Genomic DNA, 18097 nt, shown 5'->3' on the forward strand with positions numbered 1-18097 from the left:
ACCTAGCTTTTTGATTCTTCACATAGCAAAATCTTGCATAAAATTGGTTATTGGTCCATCACATAGCAAAATATTGGAAAACTTAGCTTTTCTGTCCTAATTCTTGCAAAACATAGCAAATTCTTACAAAACATAGCAAATTCTTGCAAAACATAGCAAATTCTTGCAAAACATAGCAAATTCTTGGAAAACTTAGCTTTTCTGTCCTTCACATAGCAAATTCTTGCAAAACATAGCAAATTCTTACAAAACATAGCAAATTCTTGCAAAACATAGCAAATTCTTACAAAACATAGCAAATTCTTGCAAAACATAGCAAATTCTTGCAAAACATAGCAAATTCTTACAAAACATAGCAAATTCTTAGAAAACTTAGCTTTTCTGTCCTACACATAGCAAATTCTTGCAAAAAATAGCAAATTCTTACAAAACATAGCTAATTCTTGCAAAACATAGCAAATTCTTGGAAAACTTAGCTTTTCTGTCCTTCACATAGCTAATTCTTGCAAAACATAGCAAATTCTTACAAAACATAGCAAATTCTTGCAAATTATAGCAAATTCTTACAAAACATAGCAAATTCTTGCAAAACATAGCAAATTCTTACAAAACATAGCAAATTCTTGCAAAACATAGCAAATTCTTACAAAACATAGCAAATTCTTGGAAAACTTAGCTTTTCTGTCCTTCACATAGCTAATTCTTGCAAAACATAGCAAATTCTTACAAAACATAGCAAATTCTTGCAAATTATAGCTAATTCTTACAAAACATAGCTAATTCTTGCAAAACATAGCAAATTCTTACAACACATAGCAAATTCTTGCAAAACATAGCAAATTCTTACAAAACATAGCAAATTCTGGCAAAACATAGCAAATTCTTACAAAACATAGCAAATTCTTGCAAAACATAGCAAATTCTTACAAAACATAGCAAATTCTGGCAAAACATAGCAAATTCTTACAAAACATAGCAAATTCTTGCAAAACATTGCAAATTCTTACAAAACATAGCAAATTCTTGCAAAACATAGCAAATTCTTGCAAAACATTGCAAATTCTTACAAAACATAGCAAATTCTTGCAAAACATAGAAAATTCTTGCAAAACATAGCAAATTCTTGAAAAACTTAGCTTTTCTGTCCTTCACATAGCAAATTCTTGCAAAACATAGCAAATTCTTACAAAACATAGCAAATTCTTACAAAACATAGCAAATTCTTACAAAACATAGCAAATTCTTGCAAAACATAGCAAATTCTTGCAATAGGGGTCCCAAACTCAAAAACAAATTTTCAGCACGATCCGACCACCGGTTCTTGAGATACGGTGACCTGGTGTCCTTGTTACTGACGGTAAGATTTGGGAAATGGTTCGAATCCTTAGTAAATTTGGCAAAATTTTTTTGACACTTAGAATATTTTCGACCTGGTGTCCTCTCAGTAGGTATGCTTGGTGTCACCTTGGTATTTTTTCTTCAAAAATTTGACTAAGTGTCAAAATATTTTTGGACTTTTACCAAATTTACTAAGGATTCGAACCATTTCCCAAATCTTACCATCGGTACCAAGGACACCATGTCACCGTATCTCAAGAACCGGTGGTCAGATCGCGCTGAAAATTCGTTTTTGAGTTTGGGACCCTTATTGCAAGAATTTGCTATGTTTTGTAAGTATTTGCTATGTTTTGCAAGAATTTGCTATGTTTTACAAGAATTAGCTATGTGAAGGACAGAAAAGCTAAGTTTTCCAAGAATTTGCTATGTGATGGACAGAAAAGCTAAGTTTACCAAGAATTTGCTATTTTTTGCAAGAATTTGCTATGTTTTGTAAGAATATGCTATGTTTTGCAAGAATTTGCTATGTGAAGGACAGAAAAGCTAAGTTTTCCAAGAATTTGCTATGTTTTGCAAGAATTAGCTATGTGAAGGACAGAAAAGCTAAGTTTTCCAAGAATTTGCTATGTTTTGCAAGAATTTGCTATGTTTTGCAAGAATTTGCTATGTTTTGCAAGAATTTGCTATGTTTTGTAAGAATTTGCAATGTTTTGCAAGAATTTGCTATGCTTTGTAAGAATTTGCTATGTTTTGCCAGAATTTGCTATGTTTTGTAAGAATTTGCTATGTTTTGCAAGAATTTGCTATGTTTTGTAAGAATTTGCTATGTTTTGCAAGAATTAGCTATGTGAAGGACAGAAAAGCTAAGTTTTGCAAGAATTTGCTATGTTTTGCAAGAATTTGCTATTTTTTGCAAGAATTTGCTATGTTTTGCAAGAATTTGCTATGTTTTGCAAGAATTTGCTATGTTTTGTAAGAATTTGCTATGTTTTGCAAGAATTAGCTATGTGAAGGACAGAAAAGCTAAGTTTTCCAAGAATTTGCTATGTTTTGCAAAAATTTGCTATGTTTTGCAAGAATTTGCTATGTTTTGCAAGAATTTGCTATGTTTTGCAAGAATTTGCTATGTTTTGCAAGGATTTGCTATGTTTATAAGAATTTGCTATGTTTTGCAAGAATTTGCTATGTTTTGTAAGAATTTGCTATGTTTTGCAAGAATTAGCTATTTGAAGGACAGAAAAGCTAAGTTTTCCAAGAATTTGCTATGTTTTGCAAGAATTTGCTATGTTTTGCCAGAATTTGCTATGTTTTGTAAGAATATGCTATGTTTTGCAAGAATTTGCTATGTGAAGGACAGAAAAGCTAAGTTTTCCAAGAATTTGCTATGTTTTGCAAGAATTAGCTATGTGAAGGACAGAAAAGCTAAGTTTTCCAAGAATTAGCTATGTTTTGCAAGAATTTGCTATGTTTTGCAAGAATTTGCTATGTTTTGCAAGAATTTGCTATGTGTTGCTAGAATTTGCTATGTTTTGCAAGAATTTGCTATGATTTGCAAGAATTTGCTATATGAAGGACAGAAAAGCTATGTTTTGTGAGGTTTTGCAATGTGAAGGACAGAAAAGCTAAGTTTTGCAAGATGAAGGACATAAGCAGCCTTCCTAATGTAAGAATTTGTCAGACAAAGGACATAAGTCACCTTCCTTAAGTTAGATTTTGTTAGATGAAGGACATAAGTAGCCTTCCTTAGATCAATTTCCAGTGACTTCTGTCCTAATTAGGAATGACTTTGTTTTCTTTCCATGATCCGAAAAAGTTATTAAAAAAATTTGGGGACTAGTGTAATAAACACCCCAATGTCTCCTCCCTCCCGTTAACTTACTACTGTTAAAAAGCATTTACATAACAAAACATTCAAATAGATAAGATTACATTACATAATTCAGTTTTTTAAATTTAGAAATTTTTGTGGTGTTTGTTTTAGTTAAAGAAATGAATTAAGTGAACATAATATAACTAAATTAGTTGAAAATGAATAAATTGTCAAGTAAATTATCAGTGATAACTATAGAACCTATGATGCTATTATATGCTCTGGCTACTAATGTTATTGCTATACCTAATGTAAGTTTATTTTGTAGTAAATCTACTATATAAGTGATTGTGATTGTCTGTATGTACTTCCTTTTTCAACAATTTTCTCTATAATTTTTTTTACTTTAAAATTTCAACTTTGTAGAGAAGCCTCGCTACTTTTAGACTTGGTCGTTTTTAGTAAAGCAGTTACAAGTTCTTTCGCACTATGTGTCAGATTAACAGCTGGCAATATTCTTAAATGTAAACTGAGCCACTTAACAAGGACCTGTAAGCTTCAAATACAATTTGGGGGATGGGGGTGATAGAAATAGAAATCTCAAATGGCTGAGTAATATTTTTAGCCCATCAAAAAATTTACTCCGTTGATAAAGTTAACATACAGAGCTCAATTATAGTTAGGGGGGTAAAAACCCGTATTTTGGTGTATAAAATGTATAAGATTCGCATGAGTTTGTGAAAAAAATTAGTGGCTTTGAACCATGAGGCGAAATTTTAGGTATGTTTCAAACGACTTTTTGTGAGGGTCATGATTTTCGTAAATGTATTTTTTTATGTAGGAGCAGTTGCTATTGTTCAAGATTTGCATTGAAGATCAATTCAACGTCACTGAAGACTATTGTAGAAACTTCGAGGAATGGATATTTAAAAAAAGAACATTCGATTATTTTTAGAAATTTTTGGAGACAGTAGTAATGTTCAGGGAGGGAGGGGACAATTGACTTGAAAGGGGGATGTGGAAAATAACCATTTGGGCAGGGGGGGGGGGTTTACTCGAGAACCCTTAGAGCTAGAGGGAGCTAATTTTGGATATAAGCTTCTATGGGGCCAAAGTTACTTTTAAAATTATCGTCGACCCCCCACCCCCCCCCCCAAATTTTTTTTTGGGGGGGGGAGGGCGGGTGGATTATACTATAGGATGTTTCTCATAAACGACTTGAGATAAATGGAGCAAACCTTGGGATACAAGTTTTGTAGGCCTATATTTGATTTTAGAATTATTGTTGACCACCCACCCACCCCAAAACCCCTAATTTGGGGGGGGGGGCGGGTGAATTATACTATAGGGTGTTTCTCATAAACGACTTGAGATAAATGGAGCAAACCTTAGGATACAAGTTTTGTAGGCCTATATTTGATTTTAGAATTATCGTTGACCACCCACCCACCCCAAAACCCCTAATTTGGGGGGGGGGGGGTGGGCGGGTGAATTATACTATAGGATGTTTCTCATAAACGACTTGAGATAAATGGAGCAAACCTTAGGATACAAGTTTTGTAGGCCTATTTTTGATTTTATAATTATCGTTGACCACCCACTCACCCCCAAACCCCTAATTTTTTTTTTGGGGGGGGGGGATTATACTATAGGGTGTTTCTCATAAACGACTTGCAGCAATTTTATTTTGGGTGCTACTCCCTTAGTTTTAGAGATAATTGGATGAAATCTTTTGGGCTGGGTCACTAATTACCCCAACTATTGGTATCTTTAAAAAAACGGCTGCGAGACCGCCGCTCCCGCCGCCCGCCGCCATTTTCCGCCGCAACCAAAAAATTTTTTTTATTGCATTTCTCGCCGAATTAGGCAATTTGGAATCATTTGAGACCATGTTATTTTTTTCAAAAATTTTTCGCCTTGCAAGCAACCCTGTGAGGGATTTAGTCATTTTTTTCAAATTCTCGAAAAAAATAACATGGTCTCAAATGATTCCAAATTGCCTAATTCGGCGAGAAATGCAATAAAAAATTTTTTTTTTGGTGGCGGCTGTAAACGGCGGCGAGCGGCGGGAGCGGCGGTCCCGCTGTAATTTTTTAAAAAAGATACCAATAGTTGGGGTAAATAGTGACCCATCCCAAAAGATTTCATCCAATTATCTCTAAAACTAAGGGAGTAGCACCCAAAATAAAAGTCGAAACAAAATTGTAAGTAAAGGGGGGGGGGGGGGAAATGTGGTGACTCGTCACACGACATACCAGCAATTTTATTTTGGGTGCTACTCCCTTAGTTTTAGAGATAATTGGATGAAATCTTTTGGGCTGGGTCACTAATTACCCCAACTATTGGTATCTTTAAAAAAAACGGCTGCGAGACCGCCGCTCCCGCCGCCCGCCGCCATTTACCGCCGCCACCAAAAAAAAAAATTTTATTGCATTTCTCGCCGAATTAGGCCATTTGGAATCATTTGAGACCATGTTATTTTTTTCAAAAATTTTTCGCCTTACAAGCAACCCTGCGGGGGATTTAGTCATTTTTTTCAAATTCGCGAAAAAAATAACATGGTCTCAAATGATTCCAAATTGCCTAATTTGGCGAGAAATGCAATAAAAATTTTTTTTTTGGTGGCGGCTGTAAACGGCGGCAGGCGGCAGTCCCGCCGTCGTTTTTTTTAAAGATACCAATAGTAGCCCAAAAGATTTCATCCAATTATCTCTAAAACAAAGGGAGTAGCACCCAAAATAAAAGTCGAAACAAAATTGTAAGTAAAGGGGGGGGGGGAAATGTGGTGACTCGTCACACGACATACCAGCAATTTTATTTTGGGTTCCACTCCCTTAGTTTTAGAGATAATTGGATGAAATCTTTTGGGCTGGGTCACTAATTACCCCAACTATTGGTATCTTTAAAAAAAACGGCTGCGTGACCGCCGCTCCCGCCGCCGTTTACCACCGCTACCAAAAAAAATTTTTTTATTGCATTTCTCGCCGAATTAGGCAATTTGGAATTATTTTAAACCATGTTATTTTTTTCAAAAATTTTTTGCCTTACAAGCAACCCTGCGAGGGATTTAGTCATTTTTATCAAATTCTCTAAAAAAATTACATGGTCTCAAATGATTCAAAATTGCCTAATTCGGCGAGAAATGCAATAAAAAAAATTTTTTTGGTGGCGGCTGTAAACGGTAGCGGGCGGCGGGAGCGGCGGTCCCGCCGCCGTTTTTTTTAAAGATACCAATAGTAGGGGTAATTAGTGACCCAGCCCAAAAGATTTCATCCAATTATCTCTAAAACTAAGGGAGTAGCACCCAAAATAAAATTGCTGGTATGTCGTGTGACGAGTCACCACATTTCCCCCCCCCCTTTTTTTAGAGATAATTGGATGAAATCTTGTGGGCTGGGTCACTAATTACCCCAACTATTGGTATCTTTTAAAAAAAACGGCGGCGGGACCACCGCTCCTGCCACCAACGCCGCCACAAAAAAAAAATTTTATTGCATTTCTCGCCAAATTAGGCAATTTGGAATCATTTGAGACCATGTTATTTTTTCAAGAATTTAAAAAAAAATGACTAAATCCCCCCCGCAGGGTTGCTTGTAAGGCAAAAAATTTTTGAAAAAAATAACATGGTTTCAAATGATTCCAAATTGCCTAATTCGGCGAGAAATGCAATCAAAAAATTTTTTTGGTGGCGGCGGTAAAATGCGGTGGGAGCGGCGGTCCCGCTGCCGTTTTTTTTTAAAGATACCAATAGTTGGGATAATTAGTGACCCAGCCCAAAAGATTTCATCCAATTATCTCTAAAACTAAGGGAGTAGCACTCAAAATAAAATTGCTAGTATGTCGTGTGACGAGTCACCACATTTCCCCCCCCTCCCCCCTTTACTTACAATTTTGTTTTGACTTTTATTTTGGGTGCTACTCCCTTAGTTTTAGAGATAATTGGATGAAATCTTTTGGGCTGGGTCACTAATTACCCCAACTATTGGTATCTTTACAAAAAAACGGCGTCGGGACCGCCGCCTGCCGCCGTTTACAGCCGCCACCAAAAAAATTTCCGAATTAGGCAATTTGGAATCATTTGAGACCATGTTATTTTTTTCGAGAATTTGAAAAAAGTGACTAAATCCCCCACAGGGTTGCTTGTAAGGCGAAAAATTTTTGAAAAAAATAACATGGTCTCAAATGATTCCAAATTGCCTAATTTTTTGGTGGCGGCCATAAACGGCGGCGGGCGGCGGGAGCGGCGGTCTCGCAGTCGTTTTTTTTAAAGATACCAATAGTTGGGGTAATTAGTGACCCAGCCCAAAAGATTTCATCCAATTATCTCTAAAACTAAGGGAGTAGCACCCAAAATAAAATTGCTGGTATGTCATGTGACGAGTCACCACATTTCCCCCCCCCCCCTTTACTTACCAATAGTTGGGGTAATTAGTGACCCAGCCCAAAAGATTTCATCCAATTATCTCTAAAACTAAGGGAGTAGCACCCAAAATAAAATTGCTGCAAGTCGTTTATGAGAAACACCCTATAGTATAATCCCCCCCCAAAAAAAAAAAAAAAAATTAGGGGTTTGGGGGTGAGTGGGTGGTCAACGATAATTATAAAATCAAATATAGGCCTACAAAACTTGTATCCTAAGGTTTGCTCCATTTATCTCAAGTCGTTTATGAGAAACACCCTATAGTATAATTCACCCGCCCCCCCCCCCCAAATTAGGGGTTTTGGGGTGGGTGGGTGGTCAACGATAATTCTAAAATCAAATATAGGCCTACAAAACTTGTATCCCAAGGTTTGCTCCATTTATCTCAAGTCGTCTATGAGAAACATCCTATAGTATAATCCACCCGCCCCCCCCCCAAAAAAAAAAAATTTGGGGGGGGGGGGGTCGACGATAATTTTAAAAGTAACTTTGGCCCCATAGAAGCTTATATCCAAAATTAGCTCCCTCTAGCTCTAAGGGTTCTCGAGTAAACCCCCCCCCCCCCCCCCTGCCCAAATGGTTATTTTCCACATCCCCCTTTTACTTTCCCCAGAGTCTATTATCAGCCTCTGCCATACTTTAGCTCAAAGACATGGGATGAATTTTGATTCAAGTATAAGGTTACGATATTATAACTTTTCATTTTTAAAATCTACATTAGGGGAAATTTTGTTTATATTCTTCAATCAACCGTCCATTTCCCCATATTATACCCAAGATCTCTTTTATGTCGTTTTAATTTGTCTTGATGGAATTCAAATAATGAAATGCAAAATAAAAAAAGAATCCGCAATCGGTATTTTATACTCTACCTCGCAATTATAGCCCTGTCAAAAATATCTATACTAGAATAATACAGAAAATGAAACATACAAAGCTATAGAAAAAGAGGTAAGGTAAACAACACAACATTAAAAATCTAAATCCAATAATTAAGAATTGGCTTAATCAACGCTAATGTCAACATCTTTTAAAAACCAAGCTTTTCAGTTATTAGGGCAAACATCGCTACATAGGAAACACTTTAAATATTAAAAAACAAATAAGTAGAAAATAAGGACTCAGTAACCGCAGCGACTTGAAACCATACTCCTCCTCGGCCTAAAAAATTACCACACAGACTAGTGGATGAAGGCACGAATACAACCCCGGCCCTAAAATATTATACTATTTAATTGTGACTAAATGATTATCTGGGTCCTTTTTATTTTTTAAGCACAGAATCTCTATAATGCAAAAAAGATGGAACGTCTATCATTAATTTGATAATATATTGATATCTTTTTTTTTATAAATGATGATACCATTGTTGAATACCCTAGGTTGTTGATTTCAACAAGATAATAAGTCTGGCTGAGAATCTTATTCCTGTCATTTTATCTTTCTACATTGGCAGTCTCAGTGATACTTATGGAAGAAAGATTTTCATAGCTGTCAATATGATTGGAAAGGTATTTTGTCTGATTTCAAGCGCAGCAACTCTATATTTTTACTATTTATTTCGGCCTATCTAATTTGTTTGTCATTACTAGCAAGCATAGCAACTTCCCAACTCAGCATTTCTATACACACTAATCATTATTATGCCTTTTTCAAAAAGGCAACAAGAAAAAAAATAATGGTTGTTTTGCTGTGGCCCAAGCATAATACAATGCAAAAATGAATTACTATTATTACCCAACAAACAGAATCTGAAAATGAAGTTTTATTGAAAAATGTATTTTTTAGACTCTGGCTGATTTGTTCTCTTTATTGAATGCAATGTATCTCACTCAATGGAATAGGTATTATTCATTTGAAGTTTAAAACATTTATATTGTTTTATACAACTATAGCATATTTTAGTAATTTATCTACTTTAACCTATTCATTCTAAAATTATTATTGTTCCTTACCTGGATGTTCATAAGTAAGATTTGCTGTAAACCTGAAGCTGAAAAATATTTGAAAACGAAATTTTATCTCAGTTATTATCCTTGATTTTTTTTCAGATGGATATGGTTGGCCACTGTGCAGACCTTTAGAAATTTGTCTGGTGGTTGGCTGGTTTTTCTACTGGAATGAAAGTTTTCTTTTTAGACACAAACCTTTTTACTTCGTGAACTGTGGGTTCAACATTCTCCCTCCTCCCGTCATTAAGTAAAATGACAATTTATTTCTAATTTTAAAAAAATCGTTAAAATAATGCCTTAAAAAGTAGTTTTACCTTTGGCGACTGAGGAGTAACACGCAGTACATCCGCCTGTTGTCTGCTAGATCAGGTGCGCGTCATAAATTGGGAGAATGCCCTGGCGCAACTCATTACCACGCAAAGGTTGTGCAATCTAGGGGTTAGTGGTCTGAAGGGCGTTTGATCATATAATTATGCACATTATCAAGCAAGATTTGGTGCAAAATCAGATCTTGTCGTGTATCCCATCCTCATTCTATCTGAGCCTAATAACATAAACTTTGTTTAGGTTACTTTTGCATTCATAGCTGATAATTCAGATCCAGAGTCAAGAACTTTGAGAATGGGAATCTTCTCAACCATGACTTGTCTAAGGTATATGCTTATTGGTGATTTTTTAGACCAAATTTTAAGAATAGGATATTTTAAATAAAAAGATCAGCAAATTTGTATACACTAATAAAAAATGGAAAACATTTAAACAAAAAAAGATATAATAGTTCTTTCTCGCATCATGTTATAAACAGCTTTCCGCGGATATAAAAATGACAATTATGATCGTATATTTTACATTCGTAGAAATCTAGATATAATACAATGCTAGACATAGTTTTTTCGTATGGATGAGAACCGGTTCTAATCCACTGGATTGGAATCGGTTTCGAATGAATAAGAGAAAAAATTCAATTAATTAGGAACACTTGAAAAGCTTTAATTTTTATATATTATTATTTGTAAACTTTGAGTCATTAATTTGCTTTCTAAATCTAAAGAATAGATCAACCCGTTTTTAAAAAATAGCATTAAAGGAACCCTGCAAGAAATACCCCGCTTTAACTGCTGAAAGCCTGATACGAGTAAACCCAATACCCAAAATTTGAAGCCTCCAGCTTCAATAACAAAAAAGTTACAGACATTTCTAAATGATTATTTTAGTACAATGAAAATTTTGAAAGATTTTCATTGCTTATGATGGAAATTTCAATATCAAATTACGTCGTCTGGAAGCAAAATTAAAAGCTTATCTTTGTCAGAAACTTATACTGCCAGTAACTGATAACATTTTTACAATAAAAACACCCCTTTTTATAGTCAAAATGTCTTTTATAAATTCGGTTTAAATTGATTTTAAAAGCGTAAAATCATAGCAGGAAAAAATTAAACTAATGTAAGTAATACAGATGCTCAGCAGTGATTGGTTGTTCAGCGGACTAAGCGCGGAGTCTGACTTATGATTGGCTGGAAATCCAAAAGGCTAGCATTCTCACTCTACATAATAATAATACAATACAACGCAAATTAAACTGAATTTTTTTTGAATGATTTTGACTATAAAGAAGAGTGTTTTTATTGTAAAAATGTTATCAGTTACTGGCATCCAAAGTTTCTGCCAAAAATAAGCTTATAATTTTCTTTCTAGACAATGTATTTTAATAATGAAAATTCTATTATTAGCAATGAAAACTTTCAAAATTTTCATTGTACTAAAATTATGATTTTTAAATGTCTATAACTTTTTAATTGTTTTTGAAGCTGGAGGCTTCAAATTTTGGATATTGGGTCTACTCGTGGCAGTCTTTCAGTAGTTAAAGCAAAATATTTCTTGCAGGGTTCCTTTAAGTAAATCCCAGAATATAATATAATTGATATAGCATTAACATTAATATATTAAATTTGGACCACAAAATTTCAAATTCTATATTTGATTAATGGTCATTCATTGAATTAAGCCGACCGTTGGCGTCTGCATTAGCTGGTTTGTTGTATGGAAAGGGAGGATTTGTTTTGGTCTTCTCTTTTGGTTTTGGATGCCAGGTAAATAATTAAATGGTACAGACTAGGCTTTCATTATCTTTAAATTATGAAAATTTTTGATTTTACTATAATTTTTTTTATAGAATTATATATATATACTAGCGGCTACGCCCCTAGAGGCCTGTAGGGGCACTTGAGGAGGGGGGAGTCGAATTTGATAACCCAATTTCTTATTTTAGATTTTAAACGAAAAAGTAAAAAAAAAATATTTTGTGGGGTGGAAATTTTTTTTTTTTGGGGGTGTCCCACCCCCCAAAAAAATAGATCCTTTGTTACAGACACACAGACAAACATCCTGTTACTTTAGTATAAGGATATTAAATAAAGTAATAAGGTCTTTTGTCTGAAGCTAAAGATCCAAGAAAATGCTGGCATGAATTGTTGTATTTTTTCAGGGAAGCTTTTTAAAATGTCTTTTGGAGGGTGTGGGCTATTTTTTACCTCCCAGGCTAGGGGCTAAAGATTGGTTTAAAAATTTAAAGATTTTACAGGTTGTAGCTGTGGTTCTGGGGGCTGCAAGGCTAGCAAGCTTTCAGGTACCTGAGTTGGATAAACTTAACATGGCCGAGAGTAGGCTTCAGGCTGGAAGGAAGGGGTTATAAGTGCAAAACATGGTATCCCTTACACGGAATCTTTTCTCCTGCCCTTTAAGAAATATGTTATTTGGATAGTAAACCCTCTTTATTGTAGATTTTCAAGAGGATGGATTGAGTTATAATTATAACATGGGCCAAGAAATATCCTAGGGTTGGAGGGAGGCTGGAGTGGACAAAGAGTTATCCCCCCCTTCCCCCATCCTAATTTCAATTACACATGGAGTAGTCTTATCCGGTGTTCTGTTAAGGAGTATTTATTATTTTTATGGTTTAGGAAAATTTTCCACACAAAGAAGATACAAAATTTATGGATTTGATAAGTCCCTGGCATGTGTATGATTCTCTTAGAGTTACTTTTAAAAAGAGAATAGGGCACAAGGTAGTATTTTTATGAAGCTCCTCTGACTACTATCTTTATGTATGTAATCAAACTTCCTATATTTAACTAAAACATTCAATTTAAAAATTTTTACAGAATTACAGATAAATAATTTTGCACATAAATATATGCTTATACTTTCATGTAGGGATGATTTAAAAAAAAAAAGAATCACAGATTTTATATAAATTCTTCATATAAGTTTTAAATTTTTTGGGGGAGGGTACATCCACCCTCCAAAGAGAAATCGCCCCTAGAAAAAGATTACCCCCCCCCCCAAATTTTTTTTTCTCTTCAAAATTGGAAATGGGAGGGGGGGGTGGGCTGGTTCACTTGCCCAATCCACATCAAGTGCCCCTAGATGCCTTTAGAGGCGTAACCGCTAGTATTTTAATAAAATCTTAATTAAAAGCCCTCTGAACTTTACATACTTTCCTGTATCTAGTCCTTACAAGCACATTGATCGAGAGTTCTATTTTTAAGTCAAAATAATTTTGTAATACATTTTGAAAGACAAACAACAGACAAGTACCCTCAAAGTGTAGCTTTGCAAAACAGTATTGATAGTTATTTGTTTAGAGAGGTTATTTGATAGTATTGATAACCGTCCTTTTGACAATGATGGTTACAGAAACAGGGGAACTAAGTTTTCAGGTAAAAGAAACAAGAAAAACTTATGCCCATGGCAATAGTAGCAAAAACAATACTAAATGGAATATGTCGATATAATAGGGGGTATATCCATCCCTCTAAAAATAAAATAATACTTAATTACACTTCCCTCTATTTGGGATAATGATTAGGCAACTGGTTTAATTCTAAAACTAAGGGTCAATAATACGGCCACTACTAAACTTGACGTGATCTTGTCATTAACAATTTCTTCATTTTTACTCGAAAACGTTTACGGATTACTGTACTACAGAATTAGCTTTTCACACTTGGGCATAACTTTTGTTGTTTTAGTTTATGTTTACGAAGAGAGAATTTGATTGGGAAGCAACCACATTTGCCTGGTATATTTCTATCAAGGAATGTTCTATAGTTTTATTTATCTATCAATTAGGATTCATTTTCATATGTTACAAGGTGCTCTAGCCCTGTGGAATACTATGGGGCTCACCTAAACCTTTAACCTAACTTAACTCAAAATAATGTTTACCGCGCCGTGTCTTACAAACTAAATATGATTACATGTTATGAAATAAAACACCACGTAGGTATAACAGCAAAACTTCTTCTGAAGGACGCAATAAAGATAAGTCCACAATTGATATTCTTTTTATTAGTAAAGCGTTTAATAAAAGCTATCAATTTAGATATTCTATTACGAAATTTTTCTAGAAAATATATAATAAAGAAAAAGGATGCCTGTGTGTCTGTCTGTCTGTGTGTACCGAATGATCTCGCTAACCATTGAACAGATATGGTTCTCATCTACAGGGTTGCTTCTCATAGGTCCTTGGAATGTTTATGTCTATTTTAGGCGAGAGTACCATCTCCTTTCCAAGAGAAATAGCCCCTGAAAAAAATCATATTTTTTACTTTTTCTTTTTAAATCTCTAGTAAAGAATATTAGGATTGAAAATGTTGGTGGTGTCACGATGGGTAAAATTGTTTTGACAATAATTCATTTTTAAAGTGTAAATAAGAATAATAGTACACTAATTTAGAACAGTATAGCCAGCCTTTGTATGATATTTATTCTTGTTCTGTTTCACTACAAAAATTACAATGAATTCCACATTATTACTGTGTCTTGCCTGTCTGCCCTAGCTGGGGCTACTATTAGAATATTTGCGTTCAAGGTAAGGTTATTAAGGTATTATAAATTGAGAATACCATCTTATTATAGACAGCTTTCCGAGGAAAGTAGAAAGAAAAATTAAGATTAATTCTAGTTTTGTTATCCAGGACTAACAAAACTGGTATTACAATTATGATTTTATTGCTCGTAGAAATTGTCTATAAACGATTCAATATAGAATATATATGAATTTTTAGTATGGCTTGGAACCGGTTTTATTCCAGCGGATATTAATCGGTTTGGAAGCCATCCTGGAAAATGCCAATAAAAGCTTATGTTTTTTATTACTGATGTAAATGATCTTAAATTGCTTGACTTACTGGGTTGTACCTTTCAGGACAGCTTCACTAGGTTTTTGGAGGAATTAGTAGTTTTTTTATTCCTCTCACATTAATTAAATATGTCTATTCCTTTAATTAACGTACTGATGGCACGATCTTTCTCTGACAATATCTTTAGAACCAAAAATATCTTTCCTTTCATCTCGCATATGCTTATTTATTACATCTTAGGAAGGAAGGAGGCATTGCTGGTCTTATTGGCATCCATTGTCCTATCCCTTAATATTCCTGATTAGTTATCATTGCATTGTTTTAGAAATGGTGGGTGTTCTATATCTCAGCAGTTGCGGACTTTGCCGCACAACTTCATGCTCCTGTCAGGTATGATGATCCTGAGCTGGATCTTTAAATCATTTCAATGGTGCGCCAAATCGAGGTGCGCCGAATTTCAGCCAATCACAGCGCGGCATTTCGTAAAATGCTGTGCTCTCATTGGTGGAAAAATGGCTCACTCCGATTTGGCGCACCATTGAAATGATTTAAAGATCCAGCTCTGGTCTTTGCTGGATACCTACTCATTTCTGTATGTATTTAACCTTGATTCTCTGAAATTATGCTTCAGATGCACACGGAAGATGGTAAGCTTCGCGCACAGCGCTGTGTTTCGTTACAAGCTGACCTGAAATTCACCCTGACCTAAGCACATCTTAGGGAAGGTTGCGTGATTGCGATATTATTTGTCAACTAAGTTTATGGAAGGACTTTAATTGAGAATTCCACCAATCACGCGTAGCTAATTTCAACTCATAAACAACAATGTCGACTGTATGGTGAAACTGGCCTTGGCTGACTTACATGGGTAAGATGAAAACGTTTTGAAGTTGAAAATAAAGGCAATCAACATATTTACTAGGTTTGAACTAATATTTTTTCCAACTTGGTGCAATAATTTGTTCTTGTACATTGTACAATGTACATACATATATAATTACAGAGCAGAGATGACACGATGTATAGATCCGGATGAAACAGGCAGAATATTTGCTTTCCTTTCCAGCATTGAATCTATAGGTAACTTAGATTCTTCAAACAGTTTCCCTGAAAATCAAATACTATTGTCCACAAAATTTTTATACACCTGTTATTACATTCGTTGGCTTTAAAACTTTGGGAGACTTTTATCTATTATTTGAACAAACCAGCAGCATTCAATGATCTTAATCTACAGAAGACCCTCCGTGAAAAAAAGCCAATGTTAAATACCATATTTAAAAAAAAAATAATTAATTATCTAAATGTTTTTGTAGTTCCCATTGCTGCGTCTGCTTTGTATACCTCAACATATAATTATATTGTTCAAACAGAACAATATCCAGGTGAAATAATATATTTCATTTTATGCAATATTTGAAAACTAGTTGTATTTGATTTGAAGAAAACTTTATTTTTCTTTGATCAAGGGGGTCATTATTTCGCGTATAATTGGGTGTAACCTTTTAGTCAAATGGTCTCATTAAGAACAGTTTGACATAATAAGAGCATTTGACTAAAATTTAACTTATTTAATGCTAAGCTAGACTTCATTTATGGATTGTTCTTATTGTTGATTTAAGCATGTTAGAATTTTTCTCGATTTCAAACTTTGCATTGCATGTGATAAGGCACAGTTGAAAGTATAACTACTTTAATTTCAATATTTAGGTTCACTTAAAACTAATTTATTTTTAAGCACACTTGCCGAAAAATTCTTAGATAATAGGTATGATCATCTTGGATAATGATTCCTAAGAATTTTAGACTCAATATTATAAGCGAATAATACAATATAATATTCTGTATGTATCCATGCAACATTTAGGCTAATTTACATTTTCTGTCTTTATGATTTGATTTTTATGGATATTGTCATCCTTGTTTATTTGATATTGTATAGGACTTGTGTTAACACTCTGTTTATATTAGGTTTAACATATTGTGTATCAAGCGCAGCTCATGCCATAGGACTTGTATTAACCCTCTGTTTATATTAGGTTTAACATATTGTGTATCAAGTGCAGCTCATGCCATAGGACTTGTGTTAACCATCTCGATTGCAAGTAAGTTCACCCGCGACTCTGGCTCAACTCGTAGCTCATCCGATCGTTGTCGGGTAGGTGATAGGTTCGAATCTTGGTTCATATCAGGCGCAGCTAATTACCATACCTAGTTAGGACTTCTCAGACAAAGGTCGTGCAATCAGTTGGTTGGTTGTCTGTTGGATGTTACTTAACCTAATATGCACTATTGGGCGTTAGAGTATTGTATCTCATTACAAGCGTATGACCTTGGGTTCTCTAGATGATCACTTGAAATCCAAGGAGAATCCCGCACCATTTAGATAATAGGTAATTGGATAAATAATATCTCTTGTACTGAATGTTTCAAAATATAAAAAGAAAAATTAAATAATTAATTATATGTTTTAGTTGATTTAAAATGTGGACTCATTCCGACAGACGAGGAAATTTTAGAAGATCAAAAGTAAGACATATAAAGTTATTAGAATTTTGAGTGACGTGCAAAGCACATTGTCCAGGTGGGGAGGTGGTATTTTAGACATTTAAACAAATTTTGCGCCCCCTCCTCCAAAAAATAAAAAAGAATTAAAGTCAGTTTGCTCTATGGGGTGCATTTTGATTATCTACATATATTTTTTAATAAGGGCATTTTAAGGGGGGGGGGGAAATGTTTTTGGGCTTACCAACCCCATACGTGTATTTACTGCCTGGGGCAGGGGGGGGGGGGGTGAGTTTGTATGCCTTATTTTGTTGTTTTCTTAATGACGTGAGAACTAAATATGTATGTTTAGCCGGAAGCCTTTAGTGTATTTTTTTTTTTTTTTGGGGGGGGGGATAATGGTCCATTCCAGCGACATTTTACCTACACTGAACTGCACAAGATCCAAATTTTATCTTTATTTTATTCTTTTAGGTTGAGAGATAAGATAAATGTAAATGGACAGCCAAATAAAAAATCTGTTTATACTTTGTCATATAAAAGAAAATCTGAAAACATTGATATTAATTCTTTATGATATAATTTTAACTTTAAATACAGGTTTATTAAACAAAACTGTGAACTGTATTTCATTATACTCAGGGACTAGGGAATTCTATTCAGAAAAACAATTCTAAGTAAAATTTCCCCCCAACCCTCTTCCCCTATCCCCCCCCCCCCAAACGTTTACCCACTTCCCTTCAGTTACATCAAAAACAAGTTTTACGCCAGCTCTACGCCAACAAATTATCGGCAATTTCAAATTGAATTAATGATACTAAACATCCTTATTTCTCCTTTTAAGGGAAACTTCACATAGTTTCCAATGTTTTAGGATATTTTACTTTTAGATTTAAGCCTTGGATGGTTTTAAGCTACTTTGTTA

General features: G+C 34.5%; 1 protein-coding gene across 1 annotated transcript; it reads left to right on the forward strand.

The window, feature by feature from the left end:
* The first annotated feature begins 3269 nt into the window (after positions 1 to 3269).
* LOC145319190 (putative peptidoglycan muropeptide transporter SLC46) lies at positions 3270 to 17787 on the forward strand. Its single transcript, XM_080161139.1, has 19 exons — positions 3270 to 3459; positions 3990 to 4062; positions 8476 to 8519; positions 8951 to 9079; positions 9357 to 9412; positions 9620 to 9685; positions 10087 to 10173; positions 11529 to 11613; positions 12105 to 12149; positions 12484 to 12588; positions 13168 to 13242; positions 13555 to 13618; positions 14260 to 14396; positions 14993 to 15057; positions 15671 to 15747; positions 15984 to 16052; positions 16707 to 16772; positions 17142 to 17196; positions 17647 to 17787. Exons 1-19 carry the CDS (start codon positions 3367 to 3369, stop codon positions 17747 to 17749), a joined length of 1494 nt encoding a protein of 497 aa, XP_080017265.1. The 5' UTR covers positions 3270 to 3366; the 3' UTR covers positions 17750 to 17787.
* The last annotated feature ends 310 nt before the right edge of the window (positions 17788 to 18097 follow it).

This window comes from Acartia tonsa, chromosome 5 (assembly GCF_053477335.1).
Source record: "Acartia tonsa isolate MP-2025a chromosome 5, ASM5347733v1, whole genome shotgun sequence".
Taxonomy (NCBI): Eukaryota; Metazoa; Arthropoda; class Copepoda; order Calanoida; family Acartiidae; genus Acartia; species Acartia tonsa.